The 24637-nt window shown below is 40.4% G+C and overlaps 1 protein-coding gene across 1 annotated transcript in view; it reads left to right on the top strand.

Annotated features, from left to right (window-relative positions):
• The window catches only part of LOC139459665 (FK506-binding protein 15-like), a 74585-nt gene that overhangs the window by 18916 nt on the left and 31032 nt on the right, over nt 1–24637 (top strand). The window contains exons 12-26 of the mRNA XM_071241283.1: nt 7177–7357; nt 8111–8226; nt 8934–8982; nt 10731–10888; nt 12092–12199; nt 12512–12606; nt 13684–13786; nt 15298–15469; nt 16423–16559; nt 19280–19363; nt 20696–20767; nt 21485–21637; nt 22783–22875; nt 23624–23815; nt 24517–24624. Of these exons, the coding sequence (XP_071097384.1) occupies nt 7177–7357; nt 8111–8226; nt 8934–8982; nt 10731–10888; nt 12092–12199; nt 12512–12606; nt 13684–13786; nt 15298–15469; nt 16423–16559; nt 19280–19363; nt 20696–20767; nt 21485–21637; nt 22783–22875; nt 23624–23815; nt 24517–24624 (1821 nt within the window). The remainder of the gene's footprint in view (nt 1–7176; nt 7358–8110; nt 8227–8933; nt 8983–10730; nt 10889–12091; nt 12200–12511; nt 12607–13683; nt 13787–15297; nt 15470–16422; nt 16560–19279; nt 19364–20695; nt 20768–21484; nt 21638–22782; nt 22876–23623; nt 23816–24516; nt 24625–24637) is intronic.

Raw genomic sequence — 24637 nt, 5'->3', positions numbered from 1 at the left:
CTCACGTTAGACCTGTTTCAGTGTAGTGAATGAGTGAGTGAGTGTGTTGGGTTTAACGCCGCTTTTAACAGTATACCAGTCATATCACGGCTTGTCAGCTTAATGTGGGAGGAAAGCCCCAAGTGTCTGAAGTCTCAGATGTTTATGTTTACCCCTTCTGTGAAACCCACGAGCACGGGTATGGTGCTGACAAACCTAGAAACATAATCAGGGCAAACCAGGATTTGAACCCACAATCATAGGTTTCTGGCGTTCCCAAGGGACGCAACTCTGCTCAGCGAATCTCGGCGCCTTAGGTGACTGGGCCACACACACAAACACAAGCACGCACGCACGCACGCATGCACACACATACACACACACACGCACAAGATGCTTTTAAGTCCTTTCAAAAGGTATATTTGGCTCTGTAAACTTTTCAATGTATGTACCTCATAATGATGACATCATGTTCAGATCATTAGAGTTTAGTGTTTCCTCAGTAATTATTCAGAACTGTTGGGAATATTCACACTGAGCATAGTTGAAGAGCAACTTTTTCTATTTGTCTGTTGACATTTTAGACTGTTGAGTACATGTCCAGGTGAGGAACCGTGCTGTGGTTAAGGTTTTGACTCACATGATCCGGGGTAGAATAGGTCTTCAGCAACCCATGCTTGCCGTAAGAGGCGACTAATGGGATTGGGCGGTCAGGCTCGTTGACTTTGTTGATGCATCTCATCGAATCCCATGATGTCAATCACTGGATTGTCCAGTCCAGACTTGATTATTTACAGACCACCGTCATAAAGCTGGAATATTGCTCAGTGCGGCGTTAAACAACAACAAACAGGATCAGTTCGCTGACTAATAGTTGGAGCATGTCATTGATCCAAATTGTGTGGATCGATGCTCATGATAACAATCACTGGGGATTGTTTGGTCCAGACTTGATTAATTACAGAACTCCTTCATTAAGCGGGAATATTGCTGAGTGCGACGTAAAACAACAAACCAACCAACCAATTTAAATCTGTAAACATATAGAGGATATTTCATGTGGCGAGTGAATTATCATGTTTCTGTCATCGAAGGATGGGGGAAAGGAGATAACAAGCGGCATAACCACGAGTAAAAATATCTCCTTTTCCCTTCACGAGATGAGAGAAACATGATTTATCATCAAAAACTGGCTCCCACAAGAGATATGGCTTGGATTAGATCAAGCGATATCTACACTGTAGATATCGCTCCAATGAAATTACATCACAATGCTTTGCAGACCATTGTGACGTCACTGGTTACCATGACATCACAATTAAATGACATCACTAGTGGCTCTGCTACTGAAGCTGTTAGCAGTACTTTTTACACTGAAGACACTGCTAATGACTGTCTACAAATTGAAAAAGTTGGAAGAATGATGATGGATGATAAATAAAATCTCGCCCTCGTGTCTTTTGATATAAAAAATATCAACACTCATTGATAAAAGTGGCAAAAATCCTCGGCAAGCCTCGGAATTTTTCCACTTTTATCAACTTGTGTTGATATATTTGATATCAAAAGACACTCGGGTGAGATTCTCTATATTTCACCAGACATATGGAATATCCTATTTATTATATACTTTTGTCTACCGGAAAATGAAATTATTTCATTAAAAATGTAAAACCTTTAAACATAAATTCTCCCTACCTAACACACAGTGATGGTTAACCAACCCTTGTATTTGCGACTTAAAAAGTAGTTTTAAAAATATAAACAAAGTATCAAAAAATATTTAGGGTCTTGAAAATTCTCTATCATACATTTCAATAAGATTATGGCGACTAACGGGATCTGGCAGTCAGACTTGCTGACTTGGTTGATGCATGTCATCGTATCCCATTTGCGTCGATCATTGCTCATGATGTCAGTTGCTGGATTATCTGGTCCTTTGCTTTATATAATAAAAGGAATTCATTCAACCGAAATGTGTATTGATATCAAGTCAGATCTCTAAATTTCACTGTATTGCCTTCAGTTGGAATGACATGGAAGTGATATTACCCAAACATTAGCCAATGAGATGCTCCGTTTGTGTGAATTTTGTCTCTTTTTTATATGATAAAACAATTATAGACTATATGACGTCAATACATGTTTTTTTGTACAAGGTCAATATTGGTTTTTATTGCCCATAAAAACAGGTGTTGACCTCTTATAAAGTGTGTAATTGTATAGTATCATCCACACCTCTGACCTGGGGTTATCTCGAGATTAAGAGGATCGCATGTCGGTTCAGAAGATGTGGGTTACAGTTGTGATGACACTGCACTTCCCTAGTCACCAGATAGGATAACGATATAAGTATGCTTTTTACTAAAAAGATACCGTATTCGACTTAATAAGCGTCCAGGGTGCTCTCAAAATTAGAAATAGGGGGCTCTTATTAGAATATTATTTTGTAGAAAAAAAACAAGTTGAAAGATAAATTTCGTCGTTTATGCTGACAGCCTGAAATGTTTATATACGAGAGATATATTTTTCCAGAATTTAATTGCCCATAATTAAGGGTGCATATAACACACGAGTGCGTATTATACGAGAATGAATAAGTATTGTGTACATTGATCAATCGGAAAAGGGTGCTAATTGGGATTGTTCACTGGCCAATATATTAGCAAATATCGCCGTGGGCGCTTATTAGAGCGGGGCGCTTATTACGTCGAATACGGTAATAAAATATTGAATTTCGCAGATTTATATAGCCTTTTGTTTTGACTTACCAAAGCTCTTTGGTTTGTAAAACTGGTGTCTCACACAGTACAGATAAGGCCATTTAAAATAGTCTTGTTTCTAATTACTTTTTCAAAATTGTCTGGGTAGTGGTGAGGCATTTAAAAATATTCTTTGTATGTTACCTATGTGATTGTGTAAACTGGGGCTGGGATGGGTAACTCGGGTACTAGGCTCGGGTGGGTACTGAGTAGGACCGGGGTACCAACAGGACTACCCGAACCCGTGGTTAGTCAAGTGATATATTGTTTATTGACAACAATTATCTAGAACTCTATGGTTACACTACAAGTAACTAATGTTCGCATTTCTTTCTGACTATGCACCCATTCCTTCTAATTTTTCATATGGTTGAATAAAGATATAACTTAATGTATATAACTTAACTTCAGTGTATGAATGACCAGATTGTTTAATACATGTATCTAAATATGTTTTGCCAGGGCTATGCCAAAAATGTTCCCAATCGGACATTTTGAGACCTCTCCTGAGACCTACAGTGGGTACCTGAGTAAGGTCGGGTAATAGGGGATGGGTACCCGGGTAGTAAATATGGACTCGTCCCAGCCCTAATATAAACATAATTCTTATGTGCTTTAGCACAATAAATAATTACTTTGTGTATGTGTGAACGTTCATAATCAATATCTGCCTTGGTTTCCTGCAAGTCTGACACAATGTCAGTGGCATGGCATAAGCTAAAAGTCAAAATCTAGTGGAGAAAATATTAATTTGAGTTGAAAATTTAATTTTTTAATAAAAATTTAATATAAACATAAGGATCAGTTATCGTTTTAGGTGCAGGCATCATGAAAAAGAAGAAACATATTTAACAATGAACCTTCTATGAACATACATCTTCCCGAAGCAAGGGAGTTCACTGACTATATAAGCCAAGTTTCCACCCTTGACGAACTAGGCTGGAAATTCGTGGCTCGATTGTACCCACGAGTTAAGTCCCTTCTATGTCCTTCTTGACCAATCAGATTCTTCCTCTCATATCACTGGCATTTGCTGCAAACAAAATGGTGGCACCCTGTCAAGACGATCTGATCGATAATCATGATCTTTACTGTAATAAAACGGGTCTTACCTCGCAAAGTGCATCTGGTCACTTTAGCACCTCGAATAATAACGTGAAAAGATTTGGAAAATATCTGTCGACACCCAGTTGAGGGAACACACACTCTGCTAATCCTGCAATTGACCATCTTCCCAAAGCAAGGGTGTTAACTGACTGTAAAAGTCCAGTTTCCACCCTTGCCGAACGAGGCTGTAAAAAGATTTGGAAAATATTTGTTGACAATGAGTTGGCGGTGAACATGCTTTGCAAATCCTGCAATTGACCGAAATCTACACGACAGTTTACTGACCGGATTTCGATTTCATTGCTCGATTTTGATTGGACTATGCATAGACTCGTTAGTCGAGCCAAAATGTAACTCCATAATACCAGCCTAGTTCGGCAAGGGTGGAAACTGGACTTTTATAGTCAGTTAACTCTCTTGCCTCGGGAAGATGGCAATTGACTGAAATCTGCACTGAAATTTCCGAACAGGATGGCGATTTTGATTGGACTAGGCATGACTCTTTAGTCAAGTCAATATGTAATGTAACGCCATTATTCCAGCTAGTTCAGCAAGGGTGGAAACTGGACTTTTATAGTCAGTTAACTCCCTTGCCTCAGGAAGATGGTGACCATACTGTATGATATCAGGTTGCAGTGAGATGCTGCAGGGAGTGTATGTTACTACTGTAGGCATGTGACAAGATTACAATGATGCATGTGATCAGGGAAGCTCTATGGTTTTGTGTCAAGGAAAGTAGGTAGTTTTCTTTTAACCAGAAATTATCATTGAATGTGTAGGTATTGCGTATTCATGCTTCATTTCATGTATAGTTAAAGGCACAAGTAACTGATCTTATAAAATTAATAATGACCAATAGTGATTAATTATTATGATGAAGTGGATAGAGTGGATTGACAGATTGATCAGTCTTGTAACTCTGTTATTACACATGTGATGATTAAGTTAGACCAGGGTACCTGTGTTGATGCATATTGAGGCCAAAAAGAATATCGGATCTTAAAAATATTTTCCTTTCATACTGATTTATATTACTTTTAGGGAATAAAATATGTATCAGAAATATTGAATATCAATATGATTTTCCATGTGGATGTATATAGGGCAGCATTACGGAATGTATCAGTCATTGGATTTATCTCTGTTTTTCTAGGCTATGAATGGAGTCAGGAGATAGATTAGTCTGTTGTAGATGTGATTCAAGTGTATTTTGATAATGACGGCCAATCTTCACAGTATGTGTTTGGTGGACTTTGATGCATTTTTGCTTTGATATGAATGCTAGCCTGTGGCTTGTGAAGTGTTGAAAAGGCTAGTGGAACGTAGCTTTGTCTCATCCAATTTGTCGGAAATCCATTTCAGAGTAATTCAAAGCTTCGAGATGGAGTTATATAATGACGGCCAATCTTCACAGTGTGAGCTTTGATGCTCTGTCATGTTAGTGTTATGATAGTTTAACATGAATACCAGAGTGTGGCTAGTAAAATGTTCAAAGGGCTAGTGGAATCAGCGATAGAAACTAACTGTTTTAGTCCCTTGTCCTTATAATGATAACATACAGCAAAACCTTTAATAATGGCAAATTTTCACTAGTCCTTATGATACCTTAAATATTAGCCTGTTTGGCATGGACTACAGAACTAGTGCCAATTTCTATCGCTGGGAATGTAGACGGCCACAAGCTTCGTCTAGACATTTCTTGTCTAGAAATGTTTTTGGGCTAATAGTTTTATATCTACAAGATGTGGCTACTTATAATTCAAACCACTGTTCTAAGTGAATAATTGTCACAACCTACAATGGAAAACTCGCGTTACCAGTTTCAACCTGACAAAAAAATAAAGTAAAACATTTTCATGTTCCTTGATAATTGTGTCATCATATTAATTACAATGGTATGGGTTACTGCTTGTTCTATCAACACCTGGATTTATCTCGCTCAGACCTGTTTTTTGGGGTTTTTTAAGCCACCATAGAGCTGTAATGATACTGTGCTGTTGCGATACGATATGTATCCCAATACTAAGGTGCGATATGATTCGTATTCCGATACAGTACTTCTATTAGTTGATCTTCCTTCTTTCTTCAGATGAATCACAACCCTGTTTTTAAATTTCAGCTATAGAAGATGGTATACAGAGCTCCAGATAAGCTTTTGGTGTTGTGGGTATTTTACCCATGCATTTTAAAATCATTGGGTATCAGTAATTCTGTTTGGGTATTCAAATTTCTGTTACACACTAGTTTTTACACATGTTGATATTTAAGTTAAATATTTACAAAACACTATTCATCTAGTCCCTGCAAACTAGTTTCGTGTGGGTTCGAGAGCTTTATAGGACTCAAAAATACCATGATACTTCCACAAGAAAGTGTGATGGCAAATGATCCTGATGTAACTGTCATCGTGGAGTTTGGCAAGGTTGACGGAATGTCCGTTTATAATTTCAAAATACGTTGCTGATTTGCTAATCGAATACGCAGGGTTACTTCACAATATTTTGATGATACGCACAAGTTTTATTTTTTGTAGCGAATCTGTAATGTTCGTTGCGTATATGATACGCTTGGATTTGATTTTACTGCGTGTTTCTGCATTTTTTATGCATATTTTACGCAGATACGCAGCTTATCTGGAGCTCTGGGTATATCATAGGGCAGGAATATATAGGCTAGTGGGCACTATAAATTTTATGCTGGAAAATACTAGAGAATCTGTGTAAGCTGGTCGAACAGTTTCTGTTATTATTCACATATTTTTAATGTAAAAAGTTAAAATGTAATGTATCGTATGTGAGGCTGGCTAAAAAGATGGATTATCAGAATTATCGTTGATGGGAAGAAATGTTAACGCTTATTGAAATGAAAATAATGTCACCAATACTATCTTACATAAACTATTATGATGGAATAAAGTTTTTATTACCCGAAGCAGACTTGTTTTTGACGAAGAAGGAAAGCAAATGATATTGTTATATCTTAAATATCCACAAAGTGATCCATGCATGAATGTGTTAGGTGACGAGAAACATGTTGTTTTCTCTCTCAGCCTTTTGAATATTTGCTCAAAGCTGCTTCTCCGATATTTATCTATACTTGATGGATATTTAGTTAACGATAATCAATCTCTATCCCACTGATTGTGTGTCATTGTACCTCCATGGACTGCGACATTGCTCATAAAATTACTGGTTTGTCTGGTCCAAACTTGACTATTTACACGCTGCTGTGATATAGCTTAAATATTTCTGACTGCAGTATTAAGCATCAAAGGGAAAATTTAATAAATGTTTATTACGTTTCATACAAACTTTTACTTTCCTTCCAGGAATCTCCTCAGCCGGTCCATGAAGAGAGCCCCAAGCCTATAGCCCAATCGAAACCAGTATTAGCCTCTAAGCCTGCAGCTCACCCTGTGCCCCAGGCCACGCCCACCATGGCCACGCCCATCATCCAGCCCCAAGCCATGATGGGGCAGCAGCTACCAGGACAACCAGCATTTGTACAAAGTAAGCGCCATGCTGGGAACTGACTGGTCCCAGGGGGGATTCCGGGTTAGAATTGGTCCCTAGCAACCTATGGTGGTCGTTAGAGGTGACCAAATGGTCTATCTTGGTGGCTTGGTTTATACATGTCATCATATATTGTGTTGATCGATGCTGGTGATGTCAATCACTGGATTGTCTGGTCCAGACACGATTATCTACAGGCTGCCATCATAGAGCTGTAAAATGACAAACATGTAACTGGCAGTACCATTTTGATTTTCTTTTTGGGAATCTTTTTCATTTGTATTTGCCTTTCTTAAGAAGGTGTTATATTTTCATAATTGTTTTACAGATTGAGTCCCTAAATTTCACAAATGAAAATAAAAATAGAAATTTAGAAAACTTTTGTTTTTTTCCTGTTGAGTCTGTTACTTATTTTAGTATTAAAAAAATGGAAAGTAGGTAATAGGATATCCTTCACTTTCTTTTCGTTCACTTTTGCTTTATTTAAACTGAGGTTGATTAAAGAGTTAATTTTGTAAAAGACATGTTTTTATGAGTTATTTGTTTTGTTTTTTTACCACCAGCCATATGATTTGAGGGAAAAAACTAAAACCTAATTTAGAAGGAGTAAATAAATATTATGGACCAAGTCTGGGTACAGGAACAAAGAACACATTATGAAATGAGACATGTGGTATTGGTGTTCTGGGATGATGCCTGTTACCTCCTAGACATCAGTGTGTAGGAGTACTGTTTGAACTCCTATTACAGATCTACCTGGGGCCCAGCAACTAGCAGTCTTCCAACCCACCAACCTTCTCCAGCAACAGCAACAGCAAGCAGCAATGCTAGCAATGCAGCAACAACAACAGGCTGCAAACATGTCTGTAAGTCAACTTTCTAAATGATATTGATATGTAAGTTTGTATAGGTCTACTGCCACAGAGCTCATGTTAATGATTTTTACCCAGGTAATGAACATTTGATTTACATTCTCAACTCCCTGGGGCGAATACAAGTACAACATCCCATCCTACCGGGTACCCATTTGCTGCTGGATGAACCTGATTCACTGTATTATGCATGCCATGAACTTAGAAAATTGACAAAGGATGGGGGGATTAAACCATACGCATCTATTTAAATTTGTTGTCAGAGATGGACGGTAGTGAAAAAACTTACTTCAAAAGTCAATGAAACTAAACAATTTTGATACTTGGTTGGTTGGTTTATTGTTTAACGCCGCACTCAGCAATATTACAGCTATATGACGCCAGTCTGTAAAATAATCAAGTATGGACCAGACAATCCAGTGATTGATATCATGAGCATCAACCAAGTCAGCAAGCCTGAAATTTTTAAACTAGTTTCTAGGTAATCATATTCCCTTTCTCCACTTCTGTTTTCAGTAAATAAATTGTAAAATACACAAGAAAATATGTGTCTTGTCGGGTTCAATAATAGTGTTGAACCTGATATAGATTACTTAGAGATTGGGCTAAAAGTTGGTCAGGGGACACTTATTGGAACAGGTCTCTTAACATGATTGATGGAATATTGCCGCAGCATAAAACAACTTCCCTCTCTGTTCCAGGCGTTCCAGCCCCCAGCGTACCAGGCAGGAGTGCAGCAGCCATACCCAGGTACACTGGTCCCCCATACTCAGCATGATGAATAGCACCTGTATGACCGGGCCCAGTGAAAGCTGACTATCAGACTCACATTGTTCCCACATGTTTTGAGTTCACGTTCCAAGCACCACGTGACCCCTTCTGTTGATATTGTACACATCTAACTCTTCTTTACTAAAACAGACCTCAAGGTGTTGGAAACTAAATATCAGTCAGAGATGAATTCTGCACTTCTGCAATTTACAGAACATTTGCAGAAAATGTAAATTCAACCATAGAATTGCCGAAAATTTGCAGAATTTGCCTTTTTTTTATCAATCAGTTTACTGGTTTTCATTATTTTCAAGCTTTTCTATCGAATATTGCTTTCAAATGATGCCCAAACATTTAGCATGTCATTCAAACAAACGAAATTTGAAACAAATAATTCTCATGTTTAAACGTTTTTGTGGTATTATGACTACATCAACTATGTTTACATCTCAGCATAACTGCAAGAGATTTAATTTTTTAAAGAAACAATGTGACTTTATAGTAATATTTTAGGGGGAAATGGTCATGTTTTTACCGCAGAATTAACCCCAGAATTTAGCTGCAAATTTTGGTAATTTTACCACAGAATTTGTCTGGGACTGAAATATTAAGTTGCAAGGTAAATTTCATAAATCTTAATTTGCTGGTTTTTATATCATTTCTTCCCCTATTTGTTGCTGACAATATTCTGTTTTATGCAAAAATGATATTGTTGTTGTGCGTTTATCACTGATCACTTTGAGGTTCTGTTATTAATTATGTTGTTCACAGCCTTAACACCATACCACTCCACCACCCCACCACACCACCACACCACCACACCACCACTCCACCACACCACCTCTCCACCTCTCCACCACCATACTTATAAGCAAAGGTCTCACAGTCTCAACAGCTCCCTAGCCTTAAATTGCAAGAGAAATCGTATGAAGTTCTTGTACAGGGACCTCACACAGCCTTTAGGTTGATTGTTGGGATGATATGATGATGTTTGAATTTCTTTTCCTCATTTTTTAAATGAATAATTTGCTTTTCTAAAGCTGAAACATTGCTGACACAACATTACATTTCATCTTTCTCACTAACCTGGTTACGTAATGTTACCATGACACACAAAATCTAGGCTTACTAATTTGTTCCTTCTTGATGTCTCCAAGGGACAATAGGGGTGGTCGGATAGCCTAGTGGTTAAAGCGTTCGCTCGTCATGCCGAAGACCTGGGTTTGATTCCCGACATGGGTACAATGTGTGAAGCCCATTTCTGGTGTCCCCCTGCCGTGATATTGCTGGAATATTGCTAAAAGCGACGTAAAACCGTACTCACTCACTCACTCACTCACTCACTCACTCACCCAAGGGTCAATGGGGTGGCCTCGGGGTAAAGTGTTCGCTCATCATACAGAAAGCCCATGTTCGATTCCTCACCTGGGTACAATATGTGAAGCCCATCCTGTTGTCCCCTGCCATAATATTGCCAAAATATTGCTAAAAGTGTCATTAACCCATACTCATCCCATGATCTCTCCCTTTAAAAGCATTTGAAATCATAAAACAAATGTCATTATGAAACCCAGCTTATCCTGAATTATTCAAGCAAATAAGGCTTCTTCCAAAAGCACAACACTGTGATTGGCTGAAATATTTCCATGAACCCTCCTTCCAACCAATGACAACCTTCCAACCGCCATGCTGCTTTGCACTGACTAATTCTTTCTCCTTCAACATAGGGTTGTTGTTTGCAGGGGCTCCCCCAGCTCAGCCCGGCTCCACTGGCTCCATGGACAGCCTGGCTCCCGTCCTGCTCACAGAGACCCGTCAACAGAACACAGAGATACGACTGTCAGTCAGCAAGATCTCAGACAAAGTAGACCGGATCCTGGATAAGGTTAGCCTTCTTTCTTGTGGTGCACAAGATTCCAAACTGTTAAAAACTAGAACAGATATCAAACATGGGAAGTGTCTGTGTTCATGTACAAGATCTCAGACAAAGTAGACCATCGTCTTGACGAGGTTATTTTTTGTGTTCCAAGTTAGTCTTCATCTTTGTCTTCAAGATGAAGACAAAGAAGACTGCATTCTAAACAAGGTTAGTCTTTGTCCTAATTGTGAACAAGATCTCAGACAAGTAGACCATCGTCTTGACGAGGTTAGTTTTTGTGTTCGAAGTTAGTCTTCATCTATGTTTTCAAGATAAAGTTAGAAATGGTTAGTGTTCCCACTCATGCACAATAGCTTTTGAAAAAGAAGACCAAATTGTTTATAAAGTTGGTCTTTGTTTGTCTTTGTCCTCATCATGCTGATGGTGAACATGATCTGAAGACAAGGTATTCTAGATTCTACACAAAGTTGGTCATTTAGAAACTTCTAGCTTCTAGAAACGCATCTTCCAACGCATGAATTTGATTTCAGATAAGATAAGGTGTGATCGTAATCTTCTGATCATTGTGAACATGATATCAGACAAAGTAGGCTGGATTCTAGACAAGGTTAATCTTGATTTCAGGAAGAACCTTCCTATTTATTTATCATAACCCATGTTTTCTCATTCTGACACTCCCACCCCACCCGGGAATCCAGGGCCCACTTGCACAAAGCGATCTTAGCGCTAAGACTATCGAAAGCCTATGTTAAAGTATGGGAGTTATGACCATCTTAGCGCTAAGATCACTTTGTGCAAGTGGGCCCATGTCAGAACTAATACCCTGCAACCTATGTTGGTCACAAGAGGCAACCAAATGGATCGAGTGATCAGAGGCTATGACTTGATTGGTTGTGTGTTATCATACCCCGAAGATGTGGATCGTTCACTCCAATCAATCATTGGTTTGTCTGGTCAAGACTTGATTATTTTACAGGCTGCCATCATATAGCTGGAACATTGCTGTGTCTGGCATTAAGCAACAAGCAAACAAGCAAACAATTTTGTTTACTCTTTGAGTTTGGATACATTCCCCCACAAAATCACATTAAGGAATTTAGCAACAACAGTTTCAATTTTGTGGGTGTGCATGGACTTGGGGTCATTCTGCCGGGTACCCATATACTGCTGGATGGATGCACATTTTTAAGTATTTGATGCTGTTTTCAGGTGGCTGTTATAGGACCAGGAGCTGGTATGCCGGGAGCTCTTCAGTCCATGCATGCTCCCACCATGGAGACTGGCGTCCTGCTACAGAATATCACTAGGATAGTACAGGTGAGATCTTAAACAATATAGAACTGAAGGGGCAGCTCCCTAGTACCTAATGAATGTTGTAAGAGGCTAGCTGAATTTCACTAAGTTGCAGTGTGTTACTAAGCTGATTGTCTTTGATAAGCATTTAAAAGTTGGGAGAATGAATGCGTGAGTTGGGTTTAAGGAATTGATAATCCACAGCCTCCTATAGCTGGAATATTGCTGAGTGGGGCTTTAAACAATAAAAATAAAAATAATCATGTTACTCTCAGCATGATTTTAGACTTTCAGGGTATTTTGGTTTAATTTTGAATGCCTTTCTCTTGTTTTCAGGAAAATGAAACTTTAAAGAAAGATGTTTATGAAAAAAGTGGCAAAATTGAAACTCAAAATGAAAAGATTGCAGAACTTCTGCAGAAAAATCAGAAGTAAGTAGAAACATGTCAATAAAATACTGAGTTACGATTTTCTTCCTATGAGAGACTAATTTGGATGAAATTTGTGGACATTTACATCACATGGAACACAATTTATTGGAATGAGTTTGAAAGAGAACAATTCTTGCAATCAAGAACAAATTCTAGACTTTTCTCTGATTGAATTGACACTAAGTTCTTAAATGTTGCTAACCAAACATGAAACCTATGTTCTACATTCAACTATCATTCCTTGAGTGTTAGCAAAAAATTACTGACTTCCCAGAGTTTACAAGTCATAATATTTGTTACACAAAGTTGCTTCACAAAGCAATCTCACCCCTTTAATTATCTTAACTCCCTTTTAAAAAATCAAATTTGTGTCTGACGAAACCTCCACGCAACGTTGATCTTTGAACACAATCAATACCTCTAAGCTTTATGTACCAGACTACATCACTAATCCCTGTGTTGTGTAATTTGTCATGCTTTCTTGGGCTTGATGTCATCAAACTGTGGGTACTTCAAGATTATGAGCACATTCCTGTTATGTTTACAGCAATATATCATTCATTTTGTTAAACAGTCATCTGAAATGTGAGATTTTATATATTTTGGCGGGAAGGTCAGGTAGCCTAGTGGTTAAAACGTTCGCTCGTCACGCCGAAAACCCGTGTTCGATTCCCGACATGGGTACAATGTGTGAAGCCCATTTCTGGTGTCCCCTGCCGTGATATTGCTGAAATATTGCTAAGAGCGGCGTAAAACCATACTCACTCACTCACTTTAGGGGAAAGTGTGTAAACTACGTTTATAATGAGCACGCTTATGACCAACTGACGGATATAAGAAGCTGTTTTTTTTGTCCCATCCATTTGCTGTATATATGCTTATAACGAACTGCGGTTTTAAGGAACTAATATCAGTGTTCCCTTTGAGTTTGTTATAAACTTAGTTTACTGTATTTTGCTTAAGAAGATAAAATATGGTATTCAATGTGATTTGATTTGTGTCAAATTAAAAATGGCTGCATTATTGATCAACCTGCTTCAAGAGTACAGGGACTGACTGTCTGTTGTTGTGTGTCAGGTTTGTGGAGCAGAGCAACACCCTCCTGGAGGAGCGGAACGAGGGCTACAAGTATTCCGCCAACCAGTCCCAGGCCAGAGTGTTGTCTCTTGAACAGGAGAAGGTAAGCCCAATCACTCTCATACATCTAGTGGTTAAAACGTTCGCTTGTCTCGTCGAAGACCCGGGTTCGATTCCCGATATGGGTACAATGTGTGAAGCCCATTTCTGGAGTCCCCTGCCGTGATATTGCTGGAATATTGCTGAAAGCGGCGTAAAAGCATACTCACTCACTCATACAGTGAAAACGTCGAGATTATAGTCTGGAAGGTAATTTAAGGTACCGACGTTTACCACAATATCTGAAAAACTATTGGACCTACTCAAGTCAAAGTTGGTATGAGATTATTAAACAGTCATACATAACTGGATATTACATTTAAAGACAATCGGTGCATGAATAGAAAATCTGTCAATTTAGCTATCACTATATTTCATCAACAACCAGACCTGTTCGTCACGGGTGGAACGAGCATTCATTGTAACAGCCATCTGCATAATGCTACCCCTGCGTCACAGGGCCATATGACACAGTTGAACCAATCAACTCAACTCGAAAGGGTGCACAGGAATCACGCACGCACGCACGCACGCACGCACGCACGCACGCACGCACGCACGCACGCACGCACGCACGAATACAGTGTTAGCGATTGGCGTCTCAACGTGCGTGATTCCCGTGTCACTTTTATAGTGACATGCAGGCACTTGTGTGTGGCTGCTTGTACTAGTCCAGTGTTATGCCAGTTTTGTAGTGCTATCCCTCAGAGATACCATGTCGAGCGCCAGGCAGGGTAACAACAGGTTGCATCTTTTAACTTCTTTTGATATGAGACCCGTGAAGATCCGGGGTAGAACAGGTGTTCAGCAACCCATGCTTGCCGTAAAAGGCGACTATGCTTGTTGTAAGGGTGGTCAGGCTCGCTGACTTTGTTGATGCATGTCATCGTAATCCAATTACGTGGATTGATGCTCATGATGTCAATCACTGGATTGTCTAGTCCAGACTTGATTATTTACAGACCGCTGTCATATAGCTGGAATATTGCTGAGTGCGGCATTAGACGACAAACATCACATCTTTTGATATGATGTGGCCTGGGATCGAACCACCAACTTCCACTCTCCAGGTATCCAAGTAGACTCTCGATCTACTAGACCACGGAGGCGGTCTCCATCATAAATTTGCAGATTTACAAATCATTGATATATAGTCTCAATTATTATTAATTATCATTGCAATGTGATGGATGATTAGTTTCCAGTTTAACAGGGTCTGGATTAACAAGGTTTCACTCTATATTTATTCTGGAGCAAAGGCAGGCAAGATGCTTCCAGCATGGATCCCATCAACTGACTCAAATGTTTGATTGAATTAAACTTGTAATATTCATGCTCATGACATGATTGATTGTCATCATAGCCCAATTCCATGTGACCTTGCTCATAATATCAACCACTAGTTTGACTGATCCAGAATCGATTATTTTCAATCCATCACGAGAATATTGATGAATGTAGCATAAACAATATTTCCCCATTGTTGTTTTAATCACATGACGTCTGTCGCTGCAGGTGAATCTATCCACTGAGTTGAGCACGTTATCAGCACAACTGAGCAGCCTGCAGCTTGAACTGGCCACTAGCAGAAAATCAGAAGCAGAAATGAAGCACAAACTCCAGTCCTCCGCAGACTCCCGGATACAAACACAGGACGAGATGGATCGGCTCAAGCTGCAGAGAGCTGGTATGTGTTTGTGCAATTGACACAAATTCATCCAATAAGTTACTATTGGGTCTCGCATTGAACCTATTCGTCACCACTCGCTCCTTTCCGTAATCTGCATGAATACTTGTCCCACTATCAATGTATGAAAATACGACAAACCAATCAGCATGCGCGTATGACTTGAAGTACTTCAGTCAAAGAATCCCTCAGGAATAATATTTGAGTTTACATATGTGTTGCATTGAAAAATATACCCAAGATACAGTTAAATGTGTTCAATCATACTGTATTATAATGTATATCATGGTGTGTTTTAAATGGCATCTGGAATATATATGATATATGGGGGAAATATTTGTGAATCATTAAACAACGAGTTGACAATTCTTTTATCTATGCCTGTTTACGCTTAGACGGAACCCAGTCACAAAAATGGCAACCAGAGTGTCACGAGTCGCTATTCGGCTCGTCACAGAATAACTGGATTTGGTCCCAAATGGAATGGAACCCTAAATTGCTGAAGACATGTTATCATGTATCATAACACGTCCCTGTTATCAAGATACCGATAGTATTGCAACAAATCTGTATCCTAGATTTACAGCCCTTGTTGAGTTTTTGATTCACAGGACATCGACCAACTGAACAAAACACATTCTGATGAATAATGTCAGTTAAAAAGATGAAAAAGATCTGTCAACCTATCATTTGTTGCTTTTTGTTCACTCGCTGACCAGCTATAGTGTGTGCACGTGTACTCAAGCATGGGGGGAAGACCATTTCTATGCACAGCTTCACAATCTTTATAAATTCCTTTGAATATCCTACCTCTATTACACCATAGCCATAAATTCCTTGTTGGGCATTAATCATGCTATAAAAATCTTTAGGTTTTTCAACAGACGTCCTCATCACTGCCAACTGTCTAGTTAGTTTTGAGGTAAACCTGATGACTGTTGTTTGATGTCCAGATGATGAGAAGCGTGTCGAGGACCTGTCCACAACGCTACGGGAGGAGAAGAAGTACAGGAAGAATCTAGAGGGTCAACTGAACAACGTGCAGGAAGAACACGCCGACCTCAAGTCTGCCTACAACTCAATGGAGAAGGTATTCATCTACTTCACTGTTCAAGCATTGGGCAACAGTGCCCAGTCGTCTAAGGCAACACAATTTGCTATGCAGAGTTGCTTCCCTTTGATGATTATTGTTTGGAGTCTCTGAATTGTCTCTATTCTGATTCTTGGTTTGTCTGCACTTTCCCAAGCTTGTGGATTTAACCACAGTGGTGATGGGTAAAGATCTGCATCACTGTGGGTTTTCCTCCACATGTAGCTGGCAAGTCGTGATATAACAGGAACACTGTTCAAAGTGGCATTGTATCACCTGTCTCTCTCCTTCAGACCACACATTTTTCAATCTCATTAAAATCTAGACCTTAGTTCTCGCTACAGCTAACAAGGATCTGAAGACATCCCATTACAGGTCACGTCAGAACGACCAATCAGAGCGTCGCTTACCAGATTATGAAAGTGACAGTCGGAATGTGATTTCTAATCATGCAACCTCGAAAACTTTAACATAGGGTATTCCGAACGATAGTTACAGGCTTAACGACTAAATTACTACAATCTAGACCATCTATTAGCCATTCCAGAATGGTTTTTTTTATTCAGGTTTCAAATTTGTAATCGAGAATTTGTCAAAATATGTTTCGAAGCGTAGTCGCCAATTTGAAACTAGTGCCGTAAAGCACTAGAAAGCTGCCTTCTGATTAGTCATTCCATTGGTCGGTCAAAGTTTGCGCAAGGTCGGTCTGACGTGACCTGTAATGGGATGTCCTCAGATCTTTGTTTAGCAGCAGTGAGAACTAAGATCTAGATTTTAATGAGATTGCACATTTTTAATTTTATGTTTCACTAGCTGTTCCACACAAGGTCAGTCGAAAAAATGATAAGAATTATCATCAAGTATTTATTTAGTTATATGAAAGTCATTCTGCTGTGGAGTTAAGACTGCAGCTGTCTTGAATCACAGATAGGGTATGTAGACATGGAATTTATATATAGCATTTTTATTGTATAACAGCGTCTGTATTAGTAACGGAGATAATAAAAAAAAAAAATTATTTATTTTTTAGACTGGCTTTTTTTCAGTAGGGTTAGTGGGCCCATGAAACGAAAAATATAAAATGTGTGGCCTTAATAAAATAATTAAACAGGAGTGGATGAATCCCATACTTCTTTATTTGTCAGCACCATATCAACACACATGGGTTTCATATTTGGCATTCCGCCCTCATTGTGCCAACGTGCAATTATGAAACTGAAATAGTGCTCTAAGCAGAAGTAAACTTAATACACTCACTACTATTCAAGTCTTTGCCATAGCCTTATGTGACCACATTTGTCATACATCATCATATGTAAAGGTAAGAAGTCAGTGAGACTGGAGTATCCTGGTGGTTCTATCCTTTAGTACCCATGTTTGTTTGTTTGTTTGTTGTTTAATGCTGCACTCAGCAATATTTCAGATATATGACAGCAGTCTGTAAATAATCATGTCTGGACCAGACAATCCAGTGATTGACATCATGAGCATCAATTTCTGCAATTAGGATACAATTACATTCAAGTGACCAAGTCACCAATCCTGTTAATCGCCTCTTATGACAAGCATAGGTTGCTGAGGACCAATTCTAACCCAGATCTTCTAGTAGTGGGACGATACACTGATGCATCGGTGGTTCACAGTTTTTTCCTTCTCGATACAAGTATTGACCACAGTCGCACACTAAGTAAAAAACATCAATTCCTACCTTAGATGATTGCTTCAATAATTGTTACACCAAACACTAATTACTAGTGAAAATTATAGTGAATATTTTCATCTATTGTCCCATACATGACAACCGCCAACTGTGATACGAAAAAATGACTTACTCACCCCAGAGCCCATGTAAGTATCAATATACGTATCTGATGGTGAGCAAGGTATTGTGATATGTATCGGATCACACAGTTGGTGTATCCTCCCTCCACCAGCATCTTCACAGGGGTATTAATACCAAAGTGACCCACAGCAGGTTGTAAGAGGTGGCTAAACTGGATCGAGTTTTCAGGCTCTGTGACTTGGCTGATTGAGTGGATCGGTGCTCATGCTATCAGTCACTGGTTTGTCTGATACCATCTTGATTGTCTATATGCCAGGTGATGATGCTGGAAACTGCTGGCTGCCATGTTAAACAAACTCTATTTACTCACTAACTCACTCCCCATGGGGATTTCGGGTTAGAATTCATCCCCAGCTACCTATGCTAGTGACCAGTGAAGATCCGGGGTAGAATAGGACTTCAGCAACCCATGCTTGCCGTAAAAAATGACTATGCTTGTCGTAAAAGGCGATTAACGGGATCGGGTGGTCAGGCTTGCTGACTTGGTTGATACATGTCATCGATCCCAATTGTGTGGATCAATGCTTATGATATCAATCACTGGATTGTCTGGTCCAGACTCGATTATTTACAGACCGCCGTCATATAGCTGGAATATTGCTGAGTGCGGCGTTAAACAACAAACCAACCAACCAACCAACCTATGCTAGTCGTAAGAGGCAACAAAATGGATGATGTTGTCACGATCAGTGACTTGGTTGATTACATGTCTCCATACCCCATTGGCATAGATCATTGTGAACAATATCATTCGCTGGATTCTCTGGTTGAGACCCTGCTGTTTTCAGACCTCTGTTGCGTAGCTGGAATATTTCTGAGTGTGGCGTTAAGAAACAGTTTTCCTGATGATTGTAACATGTGGAATATTGTCCGTTAGAATCTGAACGAGAGAAAGAGGAAGGCAAACGAGGAGAGGCGAAAACTGGAGGAAGAATTGGAAGATATGAAGATCAATTTAGAGGTAAAAATTATTTTCTTTTCTATAAATTGGAATTATTATACCTGATATACAATATACGAATGGAAACATTTCGGCTTATAATCTTTATCAAGACATAGTCAATTCACTAAGCAGACTTTAGAGCTTCAGATAAGCAGTGTCTCAGTGAAAATTACCATCACCCAATTACTTCTGGATTGCTTGCAAAACAAATACCGTATTCGACGTAATAAGCGCCCCGTACTAATAAGCGCCCACAGCAAAATTTGCTAAAATATTGGCTAGTGAACAATCCCAATTAGCACCCCTTCCGATTGATCAATGTACACAGGACTTATTTATTCGTGTATAATACGTATGTTATATGCATTCTTAATTATGGGAAATTAAATCCCGGAAAAAAATATATCTGTCGTGTATAAACATTTCAGGCTGTCAGCATAAACCACGAAATTTACGATCTTTCAACTCTGTTGTTTTTCACACAAAAAATATTGTAATAAGAGCCCCCCATTTCTAACAAATACGGTACCCATAAACATAATCAGCACTGTGAGTAATTACTGTATCCAGTGTAGCAGGGACTTGGAAAGAAACAGCTCGCAGAAATTCAGCATGGCCTCCATGGCAGAGCAACATTGAAAATGTCAATCTTGCCGCTTCATTTCACTTTTTTCGTAATGAAATTTTGTTGAGTAACATGAAATACATTTTGTGACATCAGTGTTAGAAATTGTCACTAGTCCTGTAGTCCTTGCCAAACTGCCCAATAGTTAAGGTATCATAAGGAGTAGTACAAATTTGCCATTTTTAAGGGTTCATTATAAGGACTAGTGGACTGAAACTGTTAGTTTCTACCCCTGAACGTATTTGTAAATTTGACAGTACTTCAACCAATCAACTAGTTATGCATGTATCAATATTTTATATGCATGCAATGATGACATCTGCTCTGTATAACTTCTGTTATGACTGTTACAAATACTTTTCCCCTTGTATTGATCTGATTTAGGAGGGGCGGTCGGGTAGCCTAGTGGTTAAAGCGTTCGCCCGTCACGCCAAAGACCCGGGTTCGATTCCTGACATGTTTACAATGTGTGAAGCCCATTTCTGGTGTTCCCCGCAGTGATATTGCTGGCATATTGCTAAAAGCGGCGTAAAAACATACTCACTCACTCACTCACTGATTTAGGATAATATTGCAGAAAGATTCAAGTGAGCTACAGTGCCTTGTGGCACTCAATCAAGATGATTCATATGAGAATTGCAACAACACATACACACTGCCAGGCAGAAGTCCATTACGATAGCTGGTCATTGTCATGGATTGCTAAACATTGGCTGTATTTTCAGGGTGACATCCAGTCTTTACGAGACCGGCTACGTAAACAGAAGACAAACGTGGACGTGGAAGCTGCTGATAAGGTAGGCCACTGCAATGTACACTCACCTCAACTAGTGAACTAACTGGAAGGGTCACCCACATAAACACCCCCACCCCCCATAACAGTCCAAAATCCAAAAATAAGCCAGAAAGGTCAGGTTTTCTTTGGATTGTTTTTGTTTCCCAGTTTGAAAAACGAGACGATATAATGATCAGCCTGGCCATCCTTCCGCCGTCCGTTTTCCATTTCTGTGCGGAACTCCAAAACTGTTCGATATTTCTTGATGAAACTTTCTATTATATAGATCAATCTTATTGGGAACTTATTGCGAACTGGTGCCTTTTGATTATTTGGGATTTTTATTGTGTTTTTTGTGTGTTTTGTTTTCATGATTTTTCATGATGACAAGTTGGACTTGAGTGTAATGAATCCCGGCTTTCCTCCCACATTAAGCAGACACGCTGCGATATACCTGGAATCCTGTTTAAAGTAGCATTAAACCCAACTCACTCACTCACTCACTTCCATGCAATGGTGCCGTACTACATGATTTATACATGCATTTTGTATTCAAAAGACCTTGTATTTGACAGTCTGGCTTTGGAGAGGTGTTCAGTATGAATCTGTCTGGAAAGGCCTTAACATTTGATAAAATGCCTTGAACTGACAGTGGTTAGATAATGTTGTCAAAGTGGAATAAGCCTCAGTCAGTCACCAGTATACTCATGTCCTTTACTGTATTGTTATACACTCACAGGCAGCCAGGCTTGAGGAGGACATTGCTGTGGAGTGGCAGAAGAAGTGTGACAAGCTACTGAAGGCGGCCTCAGACAAACACAGCCGAGTGATGCAGGATGTGCAGGAGGAGAAGCAGGAGCTCCAGCGCAAGATTCAGGAACTTGAGAACAAGGTAGGATTTCTTGTGGGCAGACAAGTAGGATGTCTTGTGGGCAGACAGGTAGGACGTCTTGTGGGCAGACGGGTAGGACAACTTGTGGGTAGACAGGTAGGACGGCTTGTGGGCAGACAGGTAGGATGTCTTGTGGGCAGACAGATAGGACGGCTTGTGGGCAGACAGGTAGGACGGCTTGTGGGCAGACAGGTAGGACGGCTTGTGGGCAGACAGGTAGGATGTCCAGACAGGTAGGGTGTCTTGAGGCCAGACAGGTTGAATGACTTGTGGGCAGACAGGTAGGACGTCTTGTGGGCAGACAGGTAGGACGTCTTGTGGGCAGACAGGTAGGATGACATGGGGGCAGACAGGTAGGACATCTTGTGGGCAGACATAGGGGGATGTGTTCAGACAGGTGGGACAATGTGTGTTCAGACAGGTAGGACAACTTGAGGGCAGACAGGTAGACAACTTGTGGGCATACAGGTAGAACGACTTGTGGGAAGACAGGTAGAACAACTTGAGGGCAGACATATGGGGATGTGTTCAGACAGGTGGGACAATGTGTGCTCAGACAGGTAGACGACTTGTGGGCAGAGAGGTAGGACATCTTGTGGGCAGACAGGTAGACGACTTGTGGGCAGACAGGTAGACGACTTGTGGGCAGACAGGTAGAACGACTTGTGGGCAGACAGGTAGAACAACTTGAGGGCAGACATATGGGGATGTGTTCAGACAGGTGGGACAATGTGTGTTCAGACAGGTAGGACGACTTGTGGGCAGACATATGGGGATGTGTTCAGACAGGTGGGACAACTTGTGGGCAGACATATGGGGATGTATTCAGACAGGTGGGACAACTTGTGGGCAGACATATGGGGATGTGTTCAGACAGGTGGGACAATGTGTGTTCAGACAGGTAGGACAACTTGAGGGCAGACATATGGGGATGTGTTCAGACAGGTAGGACAAATTGTAGACAGATGGGGAATGAGTTCAGGCAGATGGATTAATGGATTATGTGTTCAGGCAGACATGGGGTATGGTCAGATATTTGTTGAAAATGCACAAATCATAGTTTTTTGAAGTTACTCATTTGTGCTGTGATGGTCATTGGTGACCTTTATGTCCTGTCCATAACTATGGTAATGTGCATGTTCCAGCTGCAGACGGCGAAGAGTGTGGGCGGGTCGAGTGAACAGCGAGTGTCCCAGCTGGAGGAGCAGGTGGAGGACCTGACCATGTGGAAGGACAAGGTGAGGTGTTGAAGCATCTCTGTACTCTGTACTCTGTACTACTCTGTACTACTCTGTACTACTCTGTACTCTGTACTCTGTAGGGGAGGTGGGGTAGCCTAGTGGTTAAAGTGTTCACCCATCACGCCGAAGACCCAGGTTGATTCCCCAAAAGGGTACAATGTGTGAAGCCCATTTTTGGTGTTGTTCGCCATGATATTGCTGGAATATAGCTAAAAGCGGCATAAAACCATACTCACTCACTCACTCACTCACTCACTCACTCACTCACTCACTCACTCACTCACTCACTCACCCACCCACTCACTCACTCACTCACTCACTCACCCACCCACCCACCCACCCACGCACCCACCCACCCACTCACTCACTCACTCACTCACTCACTGTACTATGTATTCCGTACTATGTGAAGATTGCTTTGAAAAACAACCTTGCCAACAACTGATGTGTTTGAACTTTATTCAATTTGTAGACATGTCAATCTCACTCAGGGTTTGCAAAACATCTCAAGATACACATGCCCTAGACTAGCCCTGATTTAAATGTATTATTACCAAGACAATTTATTTAAATGTATGAATTCGACAGTAAAATAACTGTTTGACATGGATTTATAGGGCAGTAAGACAACTGATGCAAATGTATCTATTTGACGTAAGACAACTGAAGCTAATGTATCTATTTGACGTAAGACAACTGAAGCAAATATATCTATTTGACGTAAGACAAGTAATTTATTTGCCAGTATGACAACCTGCGTAGTCAGGCGGCGGCGATGAAGGAACGGTACGAGGACCGTATCAGTGAGCTGGAGGAGGAGCGAGACGGGGCGGACGAGAGGCTGCAGGGCCTCACATTGCAGGTCCAGAAACTCAAGCAGCTCGGGGCGCCCTCTGGTGGAGCCCAGGCACCCGTGTCCACAGATGTGGTGGGAGAGGTGAGAAAGATTGTGTGTCTTTGGTGCAGTGGTTTGTTCGTAGAGGTGAGGTGAAATTGGGTGTAACATCGCATTTAAGTTTATTGCACATTGTAGTGACGTGGATGCACGTCTGTGTGTGTGTGTGGCTTGTACTAGCCCTGATTTAGGCCGGTTTTATAGTGCTAGCCAACTGAGATACCATGACATGAATACCCCAATCAGACACAGTTTTCTGCCTCCTAGCCAACCAGTCCTGGCTCTATCCCCTTAGGGGGCACTAGTGGCCCAGTCGTCTAAGGCGCCGCAATTAGCTGTGCAGAATTGCATCCCTTGGGCATGCCAGAAACCTATGATCGTGGGGTCGAATCCCAGTAAATGTCTGAGACCTGCATCACTTTGGGCTTTCCTCCCACTTTAAGCTGACACGCTGCGCTATAACTGGAATAATGTTAAAAGCGGCGTTAAACCCAACTCACTCACTCACTCTATCCCCATAATGCAGGGTAACAACAAGTACTATCTTTTGATATCTTTTTGTATGATTCAGCCAGGGGTTCGAACCACCAACCTTACACTCTCTTAGGAGACTCATATGTGTTTTAGTTTGTATGGACTTGGACATAGCATCATAAAATACGGTCAAACTTCTATTCCACATCGTAGATGTTGCTTGTTGCTGTTGAAGTTTGACACCGTAATGAAGTTGTGTGATGTTTCAGGTGAAGAAGATCATGAACAATGTGTATCGTGGACTGAGGGAGGACTTTGATGCAGAGGAGTCATACACAGGGGCGGAAGTCCTCTCTGCCATCCTCAGTGCCATCAAGGTAACATTCCTCC

The sequence above is a fragment of the Haliotis cracherodii genome, unplaced genomic scaffold (genome assembly GCF_022045235.1).
Source record: "Haliotis cracherodii isolate W230 unplaced genomic scaffold, xgHalCrac1.p SCAF_13, whole genome shotgun sequence".
Lineage (NCBI taxonomy): Eukaryota > Metazoa > Mollusca > Gastropoda > Lepetellida > Haliotidae > Haliotis > Haliotis cracherodii.
The sequence above is the reverse complement of the archived record's forward strand: the minus strand, read 5'-3'. Positions and strand labels throughout refer to the sequence as shown.